Source organism: Jaculus jaculus, chromosome 5 (assembly GCF_020740685.1).
Source record: "Jaculus jaculus isolate mJacJac1 chromosome 5, mJacJac1.mat.Y.cur, whole genome shotgun sequence".
NCBI classification, from domain to species: Eukaryota; Metazoa; Chordata; class Mammalia; order Rodentia; family Dipodidae; genus Jaculus; species Jaculus jaculus.
In genome coordinates this window covers 170036664-170058319 of record NC_059106.1, presented here as the reverse complement: position 1 = coordinate 170058319, position 21656 = coordinate 170036664, and the positions used below count along the sequence as shown (strand labels likewise).

Genomic DNA, 21656 nt, shown 5'->3' with positions numbered 1-21656 from the left:
AGTGTCCACTGTTGTTTATCTCCACTAATGACTTCTCTCTCTACCATGGTGCCACATGCACCATAGCTTTTTCCAGCTTTCTGTCAGGAGGTCTACACGGAAGTTTTCAGCTCAGCTCAAGCAGGATTTCTCAGTGACCTTGCATGGGGTCTCCTCTTTGTGCTGATAGTAGGCTGGTGTTGATTCACTGTTTTTTCTCTGCCCTATTTTCCTTCATAAGTGTGTAAGCAACTTTTTTCTTATCATTATGTTTCAGGATGGAGATAAAAAGGATTGAGTATATATGTAGTCAGAAGCACGTGTGCTTGTTAGTGGGCCACAGTCTATAATCCTCCTTCCTAGTCCTACAATAGCTGGGCCATTGATATCACCAAAGTGTGGTGTTCCTTGTCTGATTGACAGGGTCTCCTTTTTAAAAATTTTATTTATTTTTATTTGTGGAGGGGGGGGCGATAAATATAGAGAGAAAGAATGGGCACGTCAGGGCTTCTAGCCACTGCTAGCAAACTCCAGACCACCATCTGGCTTATGTGGGTTCTGCGGAATTGAACTTTAGTCCTTAGCTTTGGAAGTAAGTACCTTAACCGCTAAGCCTTCTCTCCAGTCCAACAGTTGTCTCCTTTTGATGTGTATTTCTTTGGTTATTCATGAGGTTGAGTATCTTTTCATTTGTGTATTGAACACTATTCTGTCTGTTGCAGCCGCCTCACCTCTTGGCCCATTTCCCCTTTGTTGTTTTTGTCCCTCCTGGTTTAAATAGTCCTCGGCCTTGCTCACTTTTGGGCTTTTGTGGGGGCTGTCTTCGCTTTGCTTATTGGGCCTGATCTTCTGTTTCCTTGGAGAGGGCCTCAGGGCACTAGGGTAACTTCACAACCTTCCCTCAGTGTTGTCCATTCTCAGCGAGACATCCCTGTCCAGCTTACTGTCACAGGGCCATATCTTTCTCATCAGTCATGGTGCTTATTTTTGCAACTGTGGGAATTTTACTTGGGCTCATTTGAAGCTTGAGGTTCAGGGTGATATAGCTTACAATTTTGAGGAATCTCTGGCCGCATTTTCAGTGTGTGTTGATCCATCTACAAGGGTGCTTTCAGCCTGTACAGAGTAGGGTCTATTTTCAGGGCTGGAACTTGGCAGCACCAGAGCCTCCTTGTGGATCTTCTATGTGGGGCCAAAGAACATGTCTTTGCCCCCAGTTGGGCTCTGGAAGGGATATGCTGAGGGAGAAAGGATGTCATGGAAGGTGGGATCAGTAGATGTTGAACCTGATGATATCTCTGTGTGGTTGAAGTGACAGTAGTTACAGCATGCAGAGGAAGAAGCCAGAGACACCACACTAGAGCAGGTAGGGTCTTATGGGAGGTATGGGACTGGCAGCAGGAGGGACTGGTTTGAGTTTAAAAGGCTGACCTCAGAGTTTGTGTGGGAAATGCCTGTAAGGACCAGAGTGGCCAAGGAGGTAAGCAGAACTGTTAGCCTGCGGGAGAGCAGCAGAGTACACTTGAAGGGACTTTTTTTAAAAAAGCTTTTTTATTATTTATTTTTATCAGGAGACTGTTGTCGCCCCAGGGCCTCCAGCCATTGTAATTGAACTCCATATGTGTGTGCCACCTTGTGTGCATGTGCAACCTTGCGTGCTTGTTTCACCTTGAGTGGCTTATGTGTGACCTGGAGAGTCAAACATGAGTCCCTCGGCTTTGCAGGCAAACACCTTAACTGCTAGGCCATCTCTCCAGCCCATTTCCTTTTTTTTTTTTTTTTTTTTTTGTTAATCTTTTATATTTTTAATCAGGGAGAGAGGAAAGAAGAGGGAATTTGAAGGGACTTCTGACCATGTTCCTGGTGTGGCTGCTGAGATGGCCTTCCATAGTGTCTGAATCTTCCATGGGCCATTTCCCTTAGCACCAGGCAGGAGTGTGATGGGGACACCGCTATTAGTGGGTGACAGATCACAGAAGCCTAGAGTTTAAGAGATTTCTGGGCTTGGGATGTACGGTTGGAAGTAGGAGAGACCCAGGAAGGGAAGAAGGCATTTTGCAATGACTTTGAGGGCAGGAGGGAAGGTTTCAGCAAATAGGGAGCCCTGTGGGTACTGCAGTCACCCAACTGTGATAAACGGTCACATCTTCATTCATGCGGGCAAGGTTGTCTTCTACCTGTTGGACACTTGCATGGTGGAGCACGCTGTCCTCAGGCTGCAGCCACTACTTCTGTGGGTTCTGTAGTCTGATGTGGACAGTGGTGGACAGGAAGAAGCATTGTGGACATTCCTATGGTCTTGTGAAGAATGCCACGCATGGTGTGTAATTTAGTGAATCATGCACGTCTTAGTGTATTTCCTTTGAACAAAGCAGAAAATGCCTTGCACGGGCGATAACAGCAAAGTGACCAAGGCTACTAATTGGCCTGTCTGTCCTGTGCAATTCTTCCCTAGGAGAGCCTGACATGTTCACAGACAGGGCTAGAAGAAAAATACAGGTACAAGTCACAAGCATTGAGTTCCTCACTCCATTTCCAGATCAAGGAGGATGGATCAGACAGCTGCTTCTTGGAGCCTGGGGTGCTGGAAGTGGCAAGGCTTCCATCTACACGTTCAGACCAGCACAGCCAAGGTGTGTGCCCCATTTGCCCTTCTTAGCACCTTGTTCCCATGACAGGTTGCAGGCTAAGCCAACAGGGATATGTCAGAGAAAGGCTGGAGTCTGGGATGTGATTCTTGGTCATGGGGCACGTGGGCACCTGGCTGCTTATTCTGGAGCTGGTGCACACAGAGTACAAGCCTCTCAGGGAAGCACAGTCCCCCTTGCTGTGAGGTGCCAAATGCTGTTACTTGGGTTGGAGTTAGAGGAGGGCCGGCCTAGGGGGAGCACGTGCTGTTGGCTTGCCTTGTGTGCAGCTGTTTTGCTCCTGGCAGGGTTGTCTGACGAGGCAGTACTCAGCACTCACTTTCAAGAGGGAGTTGCTGGGCAGTGGGCAGCTCTGGTGACAACTGCTTACCAATGGTAGATGATGTTACTAGGACCTGCTGTGCCTGTACAGGCCTAGCCTGATAGCTCAGCTTGTTAGAGCAAGACTGGGTTGTCCAGGAAGCACAGGGGAAGGAGCTATTGGATGGTCCAGTGGTGGTGGGATAGAGAGACCTTGGCCATCCTCGAGTTGTGATCCCGTGGTGCGGGACAGGAGTTGCTGTCAGGAGTGGCTCCAGGAGGAGTGGGCAGCTGGTGAGAAAAGTACCTCTAGCTTTGCTCAGTTGCCCCCACTCATGATCCTCCAGTTCGAGGGTCCTACTTTGAGGAATGGCATCTGGCTCCACTTGGCTGCCAAGAGTCTGTCTTGGTCTGGAGCTCACTCTGAGCTGGGTGAGACGTTCTGACAGGGACTGTGGTTGCACATGCCCCTCCTGCTCTTGTCCTGCTGCACTGTGGCCCTCTGCAGCTGCCTGTGACAAGGTCTGACATTTAAAAAAAATTTTTTTTGTTTATTTTTACTTATTTATTTGAGAGCAACGGACAGAGAAAGAGGCAGATAGAGAAGATGGGCACTCCAGGGCCTCTAGCCACTGCAGATGAACTCCAGACACGCGCACCCCCTTGTCCATCTGGCTAACGTGGGTCCTGGGGAATTGAGCCTCGAACTGGGGTCCTTACGCTTCACAGGCAAGCACTTAACTGCTAAACCATCTCTCCAGCCCATGGTCTGTCATTTTTGCTGCTGTGTTCCATGTATTCCTCATGGCATGGCTTGTCCTTTGTTGCATCCCAAGGCTTGGGCCTTTGCTTCCTCTTTAGAGGGAGGTCTAGACCTGATGGGGGAGAAGGGAGTGTGCTCACCTCACACTCAGACCCTGCGTATCTGGTCTCAGGCCCATTCCCTATGCTGAGGCCTCAGACAGTGTGTACCTGCACAGGCACATCTGTGCTGGGTGTAAGGCTTATCGTAGGTGATGAGAAGCAGGTTGTATGTCACACCTGACCTGAACAAGCATCCTGAGCTCTAGTGTGTGCTATGTATACCCTTGGACTGAGGGCAGGACAGGCCGGGGCTATGCCCTGAGACGTAGATGCTGAAAGAGTTACGTCCACTCTTAGGAGGGCCAAACCAAGGTTTCTTGTTACCTAAATCCTTTGAAAGTTGCTGCCATTCTCCCAAGATCTCAACGCTGAAGCATACATAAAATGAATCCAACATGGCTCAGGGAAATGTGCAGAAGAGGGGCCAGAAAGAATGTCAGAGCCACACGCAGAGACATTTCCTCCTACCCAAAACTGAAGGCTAACCCCACAATGCATGACCCATATACCCCAACAAAGAGGGTCCCTGTGTAGGGGGAAGGACAGGGAGGAGGCTAACAATGGTGCCAACTTGACTATATTCAATGAGTACAAAAATAAATAATAATAAAATAATAATAAAAAGAAAGTTGCTGCCATTCTGTTGGTGCTGCACGTAGGTGGGTCACAACAGATGACAGTCCTCCCTGTTCCCTTGTCCCCCAGAGCTCACACAGGCACATCTCCAGTGTTTACAGGACATGGCCTTGGAGGTGGACGCACAGGTGGCATCCAGAGTCCTGGGTTTGGAAGCTGAGCACAAGGTTAAACTTCTACTTCTTCAGACTGAACTCAAGGAAGAAATTGAACTCTTAAAAATAGAAAACAGAAAGTTACATGAAAAGTTGCAGCATGAGACCCACCTGAGAGAAGACCTGGAAAGTGTGAGTAGTGACCCTCAGTGAGACTGTGAACTTCCTGCCAAAGGCCAGGTCTTTGTGTGCACGGGCACATTCAGAGTGTACCGTGGGACCATGCATGGCATGTTTGTAGGAATGAAACCGGCCCTGGCAGTAAAATGCCAGTGGTCAGGTAGCGTTCCACCCTGGACCAGAGACAATTCTGGCTGTCCTTAGGGAAATGGTCATATGTCCTCAAGGCTTGGGGAAGAGGCACTGGCCACCTTCTGATCTTCATCCCACAGTCAGAGACTCTTCTTGGTGGTGGTTTAGCAGCCATGGACAGTGCATACACTGAACCCCTTCCTGGGCACTTTGTAAGTTTGAAAAAGCCACTGCTATGCCATTATGAATATGGACAGATTGGTCAACATCGCCCTCCTTAAAATAACAAATGGGCTTCTATATGTAGCCAGTATAGTTCAAGGTCTTGTCATAGTTTAGAATTATAGTGAAAAATAAAGAAAAAAAATGTTTATAGTGTATTGTGAAAAGGCCATAAAAGGAAACATGCTGCTACAGAAGCTAATTAAAATCAAAATAAAGGAAAGTTAAACAGATGTAAATGGATAAAACCATTCCCCAAAGCCCTAAAGTTATTAACTGAGTATCCTGGGAATAGGCTTCCTCTTTGAGTTGTTGGTCCAGAATGCCCTGAACCCTAAACGCAATACAGGTTATTGTACTGCTGTTGCCACCCACCAGAACTAGATGGCGAGCTCCTGTTGCTGAAGACAACACATACTTTGGTTTCCCAGGCTGGCCTCAAACTCACAGTGATCCTCCTACCTCTGTCTCCCAAGTGCTGGGATTAAAGGTGTGCACCACCACGCCCGGTTTAGACTTTATTTATTTATTTATTTTCGAGGTAGGGTCTCACTCTGGCTCAGTGCTGACCTGAAATTCACTGTGTAGTCTTAGGGTGGCCTCGTACTAGAGTAGGCGATCCTTCTACCTCTGCCTCCCAAGTGCTGGGATTAAAGGCATGTGCCACCACGCCCAGCTTTTTTTTTTGTTTTTTTTTTTTGAGGTAGGGTCTCACTCTGGCCTAGGCTGACCTGGAATTCATTATCTCAGGCTGGCCTTGAACTCACAGCAGTGTTTCTTCCTCAGCCTTCAGAGAGCTGGGATTATAAGCATGAGTTACTGTATCTGGTTTTCGACTTGTGTTTTCAAGGTAGGGTCTCACTGTAGCCCAGGCTGACCTGGAATTCACAGTGTAGTCTCAGACTGGCCTTGAACTCACAGGGATCCTCCTACCTCTGCCTCCTGGGTGCTGGGATTAAACTCATGCTTCACCATGTCTGGCATAGACATTTATTTATTTAATTTTTTAAAAAATTCTTTATATTTCATTTATTTATTTGAGAAAGAGGCAGAGAGAGAGAGAAAGGAAGAGAGAATGGCTATACCAGAGCCTGTAGCAACTGCAAGAGGACTCCAGATGCATGTGTCACTTTGTGCACCCGGCTTATGTAAGTAGTGGGGAGCTGAACTGGGGTCCTTAAGGCTTCGCAGGCAAATGTCTTAACCACTAAGACATCTCTCTAACCCTAGACTTTATTTTTTCTTTTCAAAAAAATATTTAGCCAGGTGTGGCGGCGCATGCCTTTAATCCCAGCACTTGGGAGGCAGAGGTAGGATTACTGTGAGTTCAAAGTCACCCTGAGAATATATAGTGAATTCCAGGTCAGCCTGAGCTAGATTGAGACCCTACCTCAAAAAAAGCAAAAACAAGCCGGGCATGGTGGCGCACGCCTTTAATCCCAGCACTCGGGAGGCAGAGGTAGGAGGATTACCATGAGTTCAAGGCCACCCTGAGATGACAGAGTTAATTCCAGGTCAGCCTGGACCAGAGTGAGACCCTACCTTGAAAAACCAAAAAAAAAAGCGAAAACAAAAACCGGGCGTGGTGGCACACACCTTTAATCCCAGCACTCGGGAGGCAGAGTTAGGAGAATCGCATGAGTTCAAGGCCACCCTAAGGCTCCATAGTGAATTCCAGGTTAGCCTGGGTTAGAGAGAGACCCTACCTTGGGGAAAAAAAAAAAAATTGACAATTTCCTTTTCTTTTGTTTTTAAAAAATATTCTAGGTTGGAGAGATGGCTTAGCAGTTAAGCGCTTGCTTATGAAGCCTAAAGACCCTGGTTTGAGGCTCAGTTCCCCAGGACCCACGTTAACCAGATGCACATGGGGGCGCATGCATCTGGAGTTCTTTTGCAGTGGCTGGAGGCCCTGGCACACCCATTCTCTCTTGCTGCCTCTTTCTCTCTCTCTCTCTGTCGCTCTCAAGTAAATAAATAAAATATATATATTTACTTGACAGAGATCAAGGAAGAGGCAGAGAGACTGCAAAGGAACTCCAGGCGCATGATCTCCCTTGTGCATCTGGCTTACGTGGGCCCTGGGGAATCAAACCATGGTCCTTAGGCTTTGCAGGCGAACACCTTAACCACTAAGCCATTACCCCAGCCCTTATTGACAGTTTATGTAATTAAAGACAATAAACCAAGATAATTCCTTCCCGTCTACTTTCCCCTTCACAACTTCATTTTTCATCATACCCTCTGTAAATTAGTCTCTCTTTTTTGGTTTTTTGAGGTAGGGTATCATTCTAGTCCAGGCTGACCTGGAATTCACTGTAGTCTCAAGGTGGCCTTGAAGTCATGGTGATATTCTTACCTCTGCCTCCCAAGTACTAGGATTAAAGGCATGTGCCTGGCTTAGTCTTTCTTTTATTTTGATGTCATCAACTTTTCCTCCTATTATAATAGTCTTGTGTAGGTAGTGTCAGGCACTGAGAGGTCATGGATATCCAGATCATTTTATGTATGGAATACTGTAGTATCAGGCCAGCCTGGTACTCACAGTGATCCTCTGTCTCCCTGGTGCTGGTATTAAAGGCTTGTGCTACCATGCCATGGTCAGAGTTTGTTTTCCTCCCAGGTAAAGTTTTGCTCTGGCCCAGGCTAACTTGGAATTCACTATGTAGTCTCAGAGTGGCCTGGAACTCTTAGCAGTCTCCTACCTCTGCCTCCTGAGTGCTGGGATTAAAGGTGTGCGCCACCGCGCCCGGCTGATGGAACTTTTTAGAATTAATAGTTTTGTTCATTAGAGATCAGGAGATGAGCGCCTTTCTCTTGAGCCTCTGGTCTGGCTGCCCCTTGCGGAAGACCCAGGCGTGTCTGGGTTGGCACTGATGTTCTTGGTACCCAGGCGTGTCTGGGTTGGCACTGATGTTCTTGGTACCCAAGGAGGCTCTAGTCTATCTCTGCTCTAGTCACCTTGTAGTTCCAAGTGTTAGTTGTTGTCAGGGGCAAACAGATAGTTTTAAATTTGTTTATTTTAGGCTCTTCTCATTCCTGTCAATACAAGAATTATTCCTAATGCTGTGCTCTGAAATGCAGTGTAGAAATACCCATCTTGAAAGGTGGATTGGAGTTACTGCATCTAATCATCTGTCCCTTTAATTTCTTTCCTCTTAAACAATATTATGTCATCTTTAGGTAAGAAATAGTCTAGTTGAAGACCACCAGGAAAAACTAAATAAAGCTGAAGAGAAGATTCAGTTAATGAAGGAAGAGCTTAAAAAAAGAGAAGCGGCGTGGGAGCTTTTACATGAGGACCTAAAGAGAGACGCTGAAGAGAACTTAGCCTCCATGCGCCTAGAGCTGAGAGAAAAGGCCGAGTCTGAGAAACAGTCACTAATGAACAGGTTTGAGCTGCGGGAGACGAGCATGCGGCTCCTGCAGGAGCAGCAGGCCGCCCAGATCCTGGACCTGGAGAGATCGCTGATGGAACAGCACGGCCGCCTGCGGCAGCTGGAGCAGGAGCTCCCTGGAGATGAGGTTCTTCCTTGCAGGGACCGTGGCTGCGGGTCCCCTGTGGCCCAAGGCGGGGAGCATACCATGCTCCTCTGTGACAAGAAGGACTGTGCTCTTCGGCTGATGCTGGCCCGGAACAGGTAGGTGACACTGTGGAGCAGTGCAGTGGGTTTGCTGCAGAGCCACCTGCCCAAGGTGCCCACAGAGCTGAGAAGCAGGTCCTCAGGCGAGATGAGGGCAGAGCGTACGGAAAGAAGTGGAATAAGTCATGACACACTGAGGTTTTAGCCCCTAAAGGACAGATGTAGCTTTGTGCTCCATAACATACACACTAGGAGCAGCATAGCCACACCTTCTGTGCGGCTTGAGGGCCTGTGTGGACAGAAATATGTATGGGTCCTGTATTTTTTGTTTTCTTTTTAAAAACTTTTTTATTGTTTTGATTGACAACCTCCATAATTATAGACAATAAACCATGGTAATTCCTCTCCCCCTTTTATTTTCTTAAAATTTTTTTTATTAATTATGGACAAACTTGGTATGGAAACATCACATGCTGGTACCATCCTTTCCCTCATCCCTGCCCCTTTTCTGAAGGAGGCCCTCGTCATTGGGGTTACGAGTTATTCCCTTTGGGGATTGTGGTTGTGTGATGTGGAGCAGCAGTCAGCCAGTTATTGGGGAGAAGCAGTGCCTCTGGGCATGATGTCCCAGCCTGTGGCTCTAACAATCTTTCTGACCCCTGTTCTGCAAGTTTCCCTGAGCCTTCTTGGGTTTTAAGTCTACTTCAGTGATGGGCTCTTAGGAGCCTCTGGGTCTCTGCTTTGGTGGGTGTTGAGTGTCCTTCATCCTGGCACTGACTATCAGGTTCACCGTGGAAACAGCATTCTTGCTCATCTCCCCAGTTCTTCTGTGGTTTCATCTGGGCTTGGCTGAAGTACAGCAGGTAGTTTCTCTCCTTGGGCCTCGTCCCCCGCACTCCCTCCTGCAGGAGGTGAAGCTTGGTTAGGTGGACACCATCTTAACATTTTAATGGTAGAACCTTAAACCACACAACGTATCCTGTGGATATGTAGTTCATTAAGATGAGTCTTTGGAGGGTTGTGTGTTTTTTGTTTTGTTTTGTTTTTGTTGAGGTAGGGTCTCACTCTAGCCCAGGCTGACCTGGAATTCACTATGGAGTCTCAGGGTGGCCTCGAATTTACCATGATCCTACTGCCTCTCCCTCCCAAGTGCTGGGATTAAGGGTGTGTGCCACCATGCCCAGCATTTTTTTTTTTTTTAACTTAAACATAGTCTTAAAAATAAAAATTTTCTTGAACATGTAATTCCCTGAAGTTTTCTATTCAGAACATGACCTGATTCTTTGCTTCTCTCTCTCTCCCTCTGTTTTATTGAGGTAGGGTCTCACTCTAGTCCAGGCCTGACCTGAAATTCATTCTGTAGTATCATGTGTCCTTGAACTCATGGCAATCCTCCTACTTCTGCCTCTTGAGTGCTGGGATTAAAGGTGCTTGCCATCATGCCCGGCCAAAATATTTTGTTTATTTGAGAGAAAGAGAGAGAGAATGAATGAGCATGCTAGGGCCTGTAGCCACTGCAAATGAACTCCAGACCCATGTGCCACCTTGCAAATCTGGCTTTACATGGGTACTGGGGAATCAAACCTCGGTCCTTTGGCTTTGCTAGCAAACATCTTAACCGCTAAGCCATCTCTCTAGCACTCTTTGCTTCTCTTTGCAAGCACTTAGGCAAACCTTAATTCTCAGACTATGGAGGTCAAGGTTTACCTATTGGCAGGCTGTTGAACTTTCTGATGGCTAGGCCCCACCTTGTCTTCAGCCTGCCCAGTTTCTCTTCAGGGGTTCTGTTCTGGGTTGAGAATTTAAGTACAGGTCTAGACCTACACACTTAAAGCCAGATGTCCAACTGCACAGGACCATGCTGCTCCCACCTCACAGGAAGGTCATGTGAGGTCGTCTGTGGGAGCCCCATAGTCAGGTTGCACATAGAAAGTACAGTTCTTGCTTGTGTAAACTTAGCAAACACATCATGACCCAAGGCCTGTTCCTGCCAGAGACCTTGGTGCTGTTCCATTGCTCACAGTTCAAGAAGTACTGCCCTCCCGCTAGAATTAAGTCTTCCTACTCTGTCAGATTTGCCACTGTTCTTTCCCCAGCCCCCTGGATTGCCCTGTGATAGGTATCTTTCCCTGCTAAAGTGGAAGCATCGGCGTTAGGTGTGGTTTCAAATGCCTGTTGTCCTGAAGGCAAGTGTGGTGTCCTTGCTGGTGCTACCCATGCTCCCTGTGCTTTGAGACCTGGTGACTCCATGGCTCTGGCCTTAGCTCCTCAGGCTTCATGTGGCCCCTGAACTTGAGGAAACTTCAGAACGAGGGCCCAGGTGGCTTCTGTGAGAAATGGGTCTTGCGGCTCAGAGGGGACAGGCACAGAGTGGCGCGTGTCCTGCGGCTCATACTCACCTTGATTGTCGCCTCAGGTTTTTGGAAGAACGTAAAGAGATTATGGAGAACTTTGCCAAGGAACAAGATGCCTTCCTGCGAGATGCCCAGGAGAAGCACACTCAGGAGCTCCAGCTTCTACAGCAGGAACACCAGCAGCAGCTGCTGTCTCTTGAGATGGAGCTCACAAGGAGGCACCAGTCTGAGCTTGCTGAGCGGGTAGCTTCCCTGGAAGGCGAGCGGCGGGCGATCCTCGAGACTCACATGGCCGAGCTGCAGGTGAAGCACGCTGCTGAAATCAGTGCGCTGGAAGCTAGACATCTGTCAAACCTGGATGCTCTGGAGTCCTGTTACCTGGCTGACATTCAGATCATTCGAGATGAGCACAGGAGGGCTCTGGAACTTTTGCAAGCAGAGCTGGAGGAGCAGCTACAGAAAAGGGACTCTTCTCACCAAGAGGTTTTGACTCTGGAATTGGAGAAACTTAAGCTGAAACATAATAAGGAGCTTCAGTCTGTAAAGGAAAGCCTGAGAATTGAAATGAACACCAAACACACAGAGAAACGACAAGCCCTCGCCACTGGACCGCAGGGTGTACATCAGGTGAGGGGCTTGGGCCCAGGGCGGGGCTCCCTCCGCGTTACTGTAAGTGCTGGTTGTGTACTACGTGTGTGTGGGCGTTTATGTGCATGCACTCGTGTCTTGTCTGCATATCTGGTATGTCTGAATCATGTGCCTCAGTGCATGTATATCTGTGCATCTCTGTTTGTGGTGTGTGTCCATATGTGTTGGTATACACGTATCCGTGTGTTTGTGTGCATGTGCTCACAGATGGCTGATGGCAGTGGTGACTTGTGGGTGCACTGCAAATGATACCAGACAGCGGGTTCTGGGATGTCTGGGCCACCATCCCAGTGTGTATTGTCTGGGAGGCCATTCCAGCGTGCATGAAGTTCTGTCCCACTGTGCATTGCCTGGGATACTGTCAGGTTCTTATAAGTTTACTGCATGCTTGTTTAATTTTTAAACTTTAAAAAAAAATTATTTATTAGAGCACACATGAAAGAGAAAAAGGCAGATAAAGAAAGAATGGGGGCTGGAGAGATGGTTTAGAGGTTAAGACGCTTGCCTGCGAAGCCTAAGGACCCATGTTCAATCTCTCTCCAGATCCCACATAAATCAGATGCCCAAAGGTGATGCAAGCGCAAGGTCGCACATGCCCACAAGATGGCACAAGTGTCTGCAGTTCAATTGAAGTGGCTGAGGCCCTAGCACACCCATTCTGTCTCTCTGTTGCTCTCACTCTTAAAAAAAAGAGTGAAAGAGTGAGAGCCAGGCGTCGTGGTGCACACCTTTAATCCCAGCACTCGGGAGGCAGAGGTAGAAGGATCGCTGTGAGTTTGAGGCCACCCTGAGACTCCATAGTGAATTCCAGGTCAGCCTGAGCTAGGGTGAGACCCTACCTCAAAAACCAAAAGAGAGAGAGAGAGAGAATGGGCGTGCCAGGGCCTCTACCCACTGCAAATGAACTCCAGGCAAATGTGCCACCTTGTGCAGATGGCTTATGAGGGTACAGGTGAATTTGAACCTGGGTCCTTAGGTTTCACAGGCCAAGTGCCTTAAACCCCTAAGCCGTCTCTCCAGCCACACTTTTTGTTTATAGTTAAACAACTTTATTAACATAGTCAAGCAGTGATTAACATTCACATCTATAATGTCACATCATACAAATGTAAATACAAAATTACTACAGTACAATATATGTTCTCTGCATGATCCAAAATATTTGGTGGCCCCAAAAAACTCTCTTTAAAATTCATCAGCTTATCAAAAATTAAAACCGTGTTCTATTTAAAATGAAGATCTGTTAGCACAGAGTTAGACATCAAGAAATATCAATTTAGTACAGTTTGAAGAAGTTGTAGGAGGATGTTTGAAGGACACATTCTAACAAAGTGTGGCAAGTACAGGAAACACCAGATTTAAAGCTTTTTTTTTTTAAATTAATTAATTTATTTATTTATTGGAGAGTGAGAGACACAGAAAGACAGACAGAGGGAGAGAGAGAGAATGGGCGTGCCAGGGCTTCTAGCCTCTGCAAACGAACTCCAGACATGTGCACCCCCTTGTGCATCTGGCTAATGTGGGACCTGGGGAGCCGAGCCTCGAACCGGGGTCCTTAGGCTTCACAGGCAAGCGCTTAACCGCCAAGCCATCCCTCCAGCCCAGATTTAAAGCTTTTAAGCATTACTCATACAACCTAAGTTGTCAGCGAAAAGATCCAGTTATTTATAACTAAAGCTAAGACTACTAAATTATTGCACCCAATGTTAACATGACTATTAAGTATAAAACTGTTTCATAACATGAAATGATTTACCACATTTAAGCATCTCTTAAGATGATAACCTATTAATAAGTAAAATCACTGATATAGTATTGTCTAATTATCTTCATAAAAATCAATGAAACTCAATTTGGTTATAGATCCACAAAGGAAAATGACAACGAAATGATATGAGGAAAGTACAGTGGAATAATCCCTTTATGAGGCTGACATTAGGATGGGACCAGCACTGCCTTATAGGCTAACCATGTTATAGCAGGCTAAATTTAGCAAGGTGATTAGACCTGTAAAACAGATAGTTCTTTTTTTTGGTTGGTTGTTTGTTTTGGTTTTTTCGAGGTAGGGTCTCACTCTGGTCCAGGCTGACCTGGAATTAACTCTGTAGTCTCAGGGCGGCCTTGAACTCACTGCGATCCTCCTACCTCTGCCTCCCGAGTGCTGGGATTAAAGGCGTGAGCCACCACGCCTGGCTAAAACAGATAGTTCTGCATAATACCAAGCCACAGTATATGGGTGGTCTATGGCAAACAAAAATTGTTGCTAAAACTACTGTTTTTGTAATTTAGTGACCTACTGCTTGGCAAACATATTTGGCTTGGTTTAAATGTACAAGAGATGGGAAAAAAAAAACAGTTTTAACTTTCCCTCAAAGTCATGCATACATTCAGTTTTATGCATCTTTTTTTAAAAAATTTAATTATTAATTTTCTTTTCAGCAAATACAAGCAGTTTGGTACCATTGTTTAGGCTCATCTTTGATTTACCCCTCCCATTGGACCCTCCTTGTTGATGTAAATGGGTCGTGCATTGTGGAGTTAGCCCACAGTTATTGGTATGATAAATGTCTCTGCATATCTTGACCCAATATGTGACTCTGACATTCTTTCCACCCTCTCTTCTGCAAAATTTCCCTGAGCCATGTTGGGTCCATTTTTGGCCTGCTTCAGTGCTGAGGTGTTGGGGGGCCTCTGAGGCTCTGGCTCTGATTTGGTAGGAGTTGAGTTTTCTCTGTGTTGGTCTCCTTCCCCTTTGTGCTGCTGGTATCCGGTTCATCAGGAAAACAGCACCCTTGCTTGTTTTGCCAGTTGTCCTTAGTTTCAGTCGGGCCCCTTTTGAGGTATGATGGGGCAGCTCTCTCCTTAGGATCTGCATCTATCTTTCTTTCCCCGGTATCTGCAGTGCAGCTAGGCGGTCGCCATCTTGGCCAGAAGTCCTTTATGCATCTTTTAATTTAAACGCAATACATTCTGGGATACAAACCACAATAAACAGTTGCTATAATTAAATGTATACCTTAATTTATAAGTATAATAATTAGGCATAGAGAATTATCTACATGTATATAATACCAAAATGGGAAAGATCTATATCGACTGAAAAAGCTAGTCACAAAGTCACCCAGAAGCTGCACAGGTGAACGGAACTAACTTTCAGGTAAAACTTTAAAGAGGCATTAGAAGCATCACCATCCAGCCACACTTTTTTTGTGGGTCAGGGGATATTTGAATTTGGGTTTCACTCTAGCTCAGGCTGACCTGGAATTCACTATGTATTCTCAGGGTGGCCTCAAACTCATGGCAGTCCTTCTACCTCTGCCTCCAATGCTGGGGTTAAAGTTGTGCGCCACCATGCCTGGCCCATATATTTTTAAAAATATTTTATTTTTATTTACTTATATGAGAGAGAGAGAGACTGGGCACACCAGGGCTTCCAGCCACTGCAGCCGAACTCCAGGTGCATGCACCACTTTGTGCCTCTGGCTTAGGTGGGTCCTGGAGAATCAAACTGAGGTCCTTTGGCTTTGCAGGCAAGTGCTTTAACCGTTAAGCAATCTCTTCATACTCCCCCCCCTTTTTTTTTCCAAGGTAGGGTTTCTCTCTAGCCCAGGCTGACCTGGAATTCACTATGTAATCTCAGGGTAGCCTGCCACTCATGGCGATCTTCCTGCCTCTGCCTCCCAAGTGCTGGGATTAAAGATGTGTGCCACCATGGCCAGCATACAATGAGTTTTTTATGAGAGCAAGAAAGAGAGAATTGGCACACCAGGGCCTCCAGCCACTGCAATAGAACTTCAGATATGTGTGCCAGTATGTGTCCTTGTGTGCTTGCATCACCTTGTGAGTCTGGCTTACATGTGACCTAGAGAGTCAAACATGGGTCCTTAGGCTTTGCAAGCAAGCGCCTTAGCTGTTAAGTCATCTCTCCAGCCTTTCCAGCCCTAATTTTTAGAGGTAGGGTCTCACTGTAGCCCAGGCTAACTTGGAATTCACTATGTAGTCTCAAAATGGCCTTGAACTCACAGTGATCCTCCTACATCTGCCTCCCAAGTTGTGCTTAAAGGCGTGCACCACCATGCCTATCTGGCTGAGTTTTTTATTTGCAAGGAGAGTGGAAGAGATAATGGGCATGTCAGAACCTCTTGCCTCTGCAAACAAACTCCAGACACATGCGCTACTTTGTGCATTTGGCATTTGTAGGCATTGGGGAATCGAACCTAGGCCATCAGACTTTTCCAGCAGGCACCTTAACTGCTGAGCCATCACTACAGTCTTTAGCAGCTATATTCTTTTTTAAAAACTTTTTTTTTTTTTTTTTTTTGGTTTTTCGAGGTAGGGTCTCACTGTAGCTCAGGCTGACCTGGAATTCACTCTGTAGTCTCAGGATGGCCTTGAACTCATGGTGATCCTTCTACTTCTGCCTCCCGAGTGCTGGGATTAAAGGTGTGTGCCACCACGCCTGGCTTTTTTTTTTTTAACTTTTAAAAATATTTTATTTATTTATTTGGTAGAAACAGAGAAAGAGGCAGAAAGAGAGAGAGGGAATGGGCACATCAGGTTCTCTGTCCACTGCAAACAAAATCCAGATACAAATGGTCCACCTTGTGCATCTGGTTTATGTGGTTACTGGGAAATTGAACCTGGATCCTTAGGCTTTACAGGCAAGCACCTTAACTGCTAAGCCATCACTTCAGCCCACCATCTGTATTATTTTTAAAAAATATTTTTATTTTATTTATTTATGTGAGTGAGAAAGAAGCAAAGAGAGAGAAAGAGAGAGAATGGGTATGCCAGGGCCTCTAGCCGCTGCAAAGGAACTCCAGATGCTTGCACTACCTTGTATCTGCGTACATTGGTTCTGGGAAGTTGAGCCTGGATCTTTAGGCTTCACAGGCAAGCGCCTTAATTGCTATACCATCTCTCCAGCCTCATCTGTATTCTTCTTCTTGTTGTTGTTTTTTTTTTTTGCCCCAACTGTTTTCTTTTTGTTGTTGTTGTTTCAAGGAAAGGTCTCACTCTAGCCCAGCCTTACCTGGAATTCACTATGTAGTCTCAGGGTGGCCTCGAATTCATGGCAATCTTCCTACCTCTGCCTCCCAAGTGCTAGGATTAGAGGCATGTGCCATGACGCCCAGCTCTATTTGTGTTCTTTTTTTTTTTAATATATTATTTTTATTTAACAGAGAAAAAGGGAGAGAGAGAATGGGCACACTAGGGCCTCTAGCCACTCACTGCAAACTAATTCCAGACACGTGTGCCCCCTTATGCATCTGGCTAATGTGGGTCCTGGGGAATTGAACCTGAGTCCTTTGGTTTTGCAGGCAAACGCCTTAACTGCTAAGCCATCCCTCCAGCCCCACATCTGTATTGTTAATATGTCAGAAGTTACATCTTTAGGGTAGGAGCTCAAGGCATTGGTGTGGCTTCTGTGTTATTTCCAGAATATAATACTAATAACTGGAGTGACCAGAGCACGTGGATATACCTGCTGTGTAAAATGTCCTGGTAGTGGGCTGGAGAGATGGCTTAGCGGTTAAGCGCTTGCCTTTGAAGCCTAAGGATCCCGGTTCGAGGCTTGATTCTCCAGGACCCACGTTAGCCAGATGCACAAGGGGGCGCACGCATCTGGAGTTCCTCTGCAGTGGCTGGAGGCCCTGGCACTCCCATTCTCTCTCTCTCTCTCTCTTTCTCTCTATCTGCCTCTTTCTCTCTGACACTCTTAAATAAATAAACAAAAATGAACAAAAAATTAAAAAAAAAAATGTCCTGGTAGTGAATTACAATTTTGCCTTCAGTAATTACTGGTGAGTAAGCAAGCAAGGCTGGTATGAAGTATGCTTGGATTTGGTTACTTTGAAGTGGGAGGGTTGTAAAGTGGGTTAGGATAAGGATCAGTGTTCACTTTGACAAGATGGGGGATGCTGAGGAGATGGTTCAGTAGTTACAGGCTTGCTTGAAAAAGATGGAAGTGGCATTAGTGACTGGGGAGGAAAATTGGGATTCTTTTAGGGCCCACATGCTCCAGAGGTTGTTGAGGTTGTGGAAGGTACAGTTGATGGAGAAAGACTGGGAGGAGATGAGGACAGAATAGGGAATCGAGGTTGGAAAGAGAGGGAAGGCCTATGAGTTGGGTGTGAGAAGAGTTAAGAGTAAGGTCTCAATGGTAGACTGGGTAGAGAAAAATGCAGAAGGAACCTGAAAACAACTGAGCAATAAACAAACACAAGTAAAACCAGCATGGAATGTATATGCATGACTGTGGGTTTAAAAATAAAAAGGCGCCAGGCGTGGTGGTGCACGCCTTAATCCCAGCACTTGGGAGGCAGAGGTAGGAGGATCTCCATAAGTTTGAGGCCACCTGAGACTACATAGTGAATTCCAGGTCAGCCTGGACCAGAGTAGAACCCTAACTTGAACCCTCCCCGCCAAAAAAGAAAAAGAAAATAAGAAAGGCACCAACGTCACTAAGCCAGGGGTGGTGGCCCACCTTTTTAAAAAATTTGTTTATTATTTGATAGAAGGTGGGGAAGAGACAGATAGAAAATAGGTACACCAGGTCCTCCAGCCTCTGCAAATGAATTCCAGGTGCATGTGCTACCTTGTGCATCTGGCCCATGCAGGTTCTGGAGAATTAAACCTGGTCCTTAGGGCTTTGCAGGGAAGCACAAGGGCTAAGCCATACTCTCCAGCCTGGTGGCCCACACTTTAAATCCCAGCACCCTGAGTTCTAGGTCAGCCTGAGCTAGAGTGAGACTCTGCCTTGGAAAAACTAAAAATTAAAAAAAAAAAAAAGACACTGAAAGGGAAAAATATCAAAAATGACAAAAATTAACCCTTACAGGCAACTTAGTTTTAAAAAGGCAAAGTATGTAAAACATACATCAGATCTAACAAGCCAGTATTTCTTTTTTAAAAAAACTTCTTTTGTTTATTTTATTTGAGAGTGACAGAGAGAAAGAGGCAGAGAGAGAGAGAAAGAAATGGGCACACCAGAGCTTCCAGCCACTGCAGTCGAACTCCAGATGCATGTGACCCCTTGTGCATCTGGATAACGTGGGTCCTGGGGAATTGAGCCTTGAACCGGGGTCCTTAGGCTTCACAGGCAAGCGTTTAACCACTAAACCATCTCTCCAGCCCAAGTCAGTGTTTCTAACAAGTCACTATTTCTGCCTTGGTGATATATGTTTTGAATCTTTTCCTTCCCTGGGATGTTTTTTAGCAACCTGCCCAGATACAGGAGGTGTTCTTAGCACTTGCAGTTCATATCTGTATACCTGTATTTAGGGCACATACTGCTACAATGTAAATCAGCTCGCTACCTTTTCAGGTGAGTTTCTGTCTCACCTAGTTTGAGTTGTGAAGACGGTTTCTTGTTTGGCAAGTTATTGTTCTGATCAGCTGGCCTGATGCTGTGTGGGGAAGAGTTGAATGGGATTCCTCAGCAATCTCTGGTGCTGGTGTGGAGGGGAGAACATGGAAAGCTATCAGGAGGTCTTCTGGAACTGCTCAGCTGGCCCCACTTTTCTCTTCAAGTTCCTTTTTTTTTCCTAAGGTAGGGTCTCTAGCTCTGGCTGACCTGGAATTAACTCTATTCTCAGGGTGGCCTTGAACTCACGGCAGTCCTCCTACCTCTGCCTCCCGAGTGCTAGGATTAAAGGTGTGCGCCACCACGCCTGGCTTTTTCAAGTTCTTTTGATTTTTCAGGGCTGGTGTGAGTGGGGAGAGTCCCTTCCCAGCAGTTTTCACGGCTCTTGATTGAGGCAGGCAGGACAAGGAAAACACTTCCTTTATGATGATTAGCAGCAACTCACTCCTGCTTCTCTGCCCGTGTCCCACTTGGCTAACTACCTAAGTTCCTCACTGATCTTGATTTCTGTAGAAAAGAGCAATGGAGAGCCTATTGTGTTATCTTATCTCTTCCTCTCCCCCAGGTTTCTTTGGTGAGACTTTCTTCTTATTTATTTATTACGGACATTAGTAAGTATGGATACATCATGTGTTTATACCATCTTTTCCCTCATCCCTGCCCCCATTCCACAGGGGGCCTTTCTCGGTGGGGTTGCAGGTTTTCCCCTTGGGGTTGTGGGTTATATATTGTACCAACAGCAGTCAGTTATTGTGGAGAAGCAGTGCCTTTTGGGCATGATGTCCCAACCTGTGACTCTAACAATCTTTCCACCTTCTCTCCCACAAAATTCCCTGAACCATGTTGGGTGTGTTTTAAGTCTACTTCAGTGATGAGCTCTCAGGAGCCTCTGGATCTCTGCTTTGGTAGGTGTTGAGGGTCCTCAGGGTCTGGTCCCTTCACCCTGGTGCTGATTGGCAGGCTGTTGGTGAGACTTTTCTTTGTTTTTGTTTTTCAAGATAAGGTTCAACTCCAGCCCTGGCTGACCTCAAATTCACTATGTAGTGTCAGGGTGGCCTAGAACTCCCGGCGATCCTCCTGTCTCTGCCTCCCGAGTGCTAGGATTAAAGACATGTGCCAGCACACCTGGCTCAGTCTCTTTTATTTTTGATGTCATCATCTTTTCCTCCGATTACGATGGTGTTGTGTATGTAGTACCAGGCTCTGTGAGGTCATGGATATTCAGGCCATTTTGTGTCTAGAAGATTGCATTATAAGGAGTCCTATTTTGGCTCTTACGTTCTTTCTGCCACCTCTTCCGCAATGGACCCTGGGCCTTGGAAGGTGTGATAGAGATGTTTTAATGCTGAGCATTCCATTGTTACTTCTCAGCACTATGGTGCCTTCTGAGTCATCCCAAGGTGAAACTTCTTTTATTTTACTTTTACTTATTTATTTGAGAGAGAGAGAGAGAGAGAGAGAGAGAGAGAGAGAGAGAGAGAAGCAGATAAGAGAGAATGAGTGTGCCAGGACTTCCAGCATGCAAACAAATCAAACCTGGATCCTTAAGCTTCTCAGGCAAGTACCTTGATCACTAAGCCATCTCTCCAGCCCCCAAGGTGAGACTTGTATTTAGCGATCTTAACTGGAAGTTGGGATTCTGTCTTCCTGACGGACGGGACTGCTCTGTGGTAGTGCGTGGAGCAGAGGGGTGGCTGCCGCATGATTGATTGCACTCTTCCTGTGACTGGAAGAGGCGCCTCCATCTAGACCAGTCAAGAGAGGGTGCAGCAGTCCTATCTATCTGGATTCAGCTGGGAGCCCTTCAGATGGATTCTCTACTCTGATGCTACAGCCTTAGTCTTCATGGCTCTGTGTTCTAGCTTGCCACAGACCAACACAAGCGGAGGGAATGGCACACGGCACTTGGTCCCAGTCTGCCGACCTGAATCTAGGTTGTCTTGATTCATTTAGTTTAAAGAAAATTTGTGGGAGCCAGGTGTGGTGGTGCAGGCCCAGCACTTGGGGGTCAGAGATAGGAGGATCACTGTGAGTTCAAGGCCACCCTGAAACTACATAGTGAATTCCAAGTCAGCTTGGGCTAGAGGGAAACCCTACCTCGAAAAAGCAAAAAAATAAAATAAGTAAACAACAACAACAACAAAGAAAATTTCTGTGCTGAGAGATGGGTCAGTGGTTGGGACACTTGCCTGCAAAGCCTGAGGACCCAAGTTGGATTCTCCAGTACTCACATAAAAGCCATATGCTGTTAAGTGGCATATGCATTTGGAGTTCATTTGCGGTGGTAGGAAGCTCTGGTATGCCCATACTCTCTCTTTGTGTGCCCCCCCCCCCACTTTCCCTCTCTCAAATAATTTTTTTTTTAATTTGGAGAATATAGAAAATAGAAACATATCACTTATGAAAAACATCATGTAAAACCACAGCTGAACTTTATTGATAGCAGAATTTTGTTGTTTTTGAGATAGGGTCTCATTCTATCCCAGGCTGACCTGGCACTCATTCTGTAGTTCCAGGCTGGCCTTCCTCTGTCTTCCAAATGCTGGGATTAAAGGCATGTGCCACCATGCCTGGCCTGAGGCAGAATTTAACTGTAGAATGTTAACCACTTCATTCAGAGAACAAGGCATGGGCAGGGGTTAGTGCCCTGA

The 21656-nt window shown here is 46.3% G+C and overlaps 1 protein-coding gene across 6 annotated transcripts in view; it reads left to right on the top strand.

Moving 5' to 3' along the window:
* Positions 1 to 21656, top strand: part of Pcnt (pericentrin) — a 129141-nt gene that overhangs the window by 29923 nt on the left and 77562 nt on the right. For 5 of the 6 annotated variants that reach the window (XM_045148731.1, XM_045148729.1, XM_045148733.1 and 2 more), the window contains 4 exons: positions 2519 to 2612; positions 4497 to 4714; positions 8237 to 8694; positions 11054 to 11618. In XM_045148731.1, the coding sequence (XP_045004666.1) occupies positions 2519 to 2612; positions 4497 to 4714; positions 8237 to 8694; positions 11054 to 11618 (1335 nt within the window). Of the gene's footprint in view, positions 1 to 2434; positions 2613 to 4496; positions 4715 to 8236; positions 8695 to 11053; positions 11619 to 21656 lie in introns of all 6 variants that reach the window. The other variant, XM_045148730.1, reaches the window with a different exon arrangement.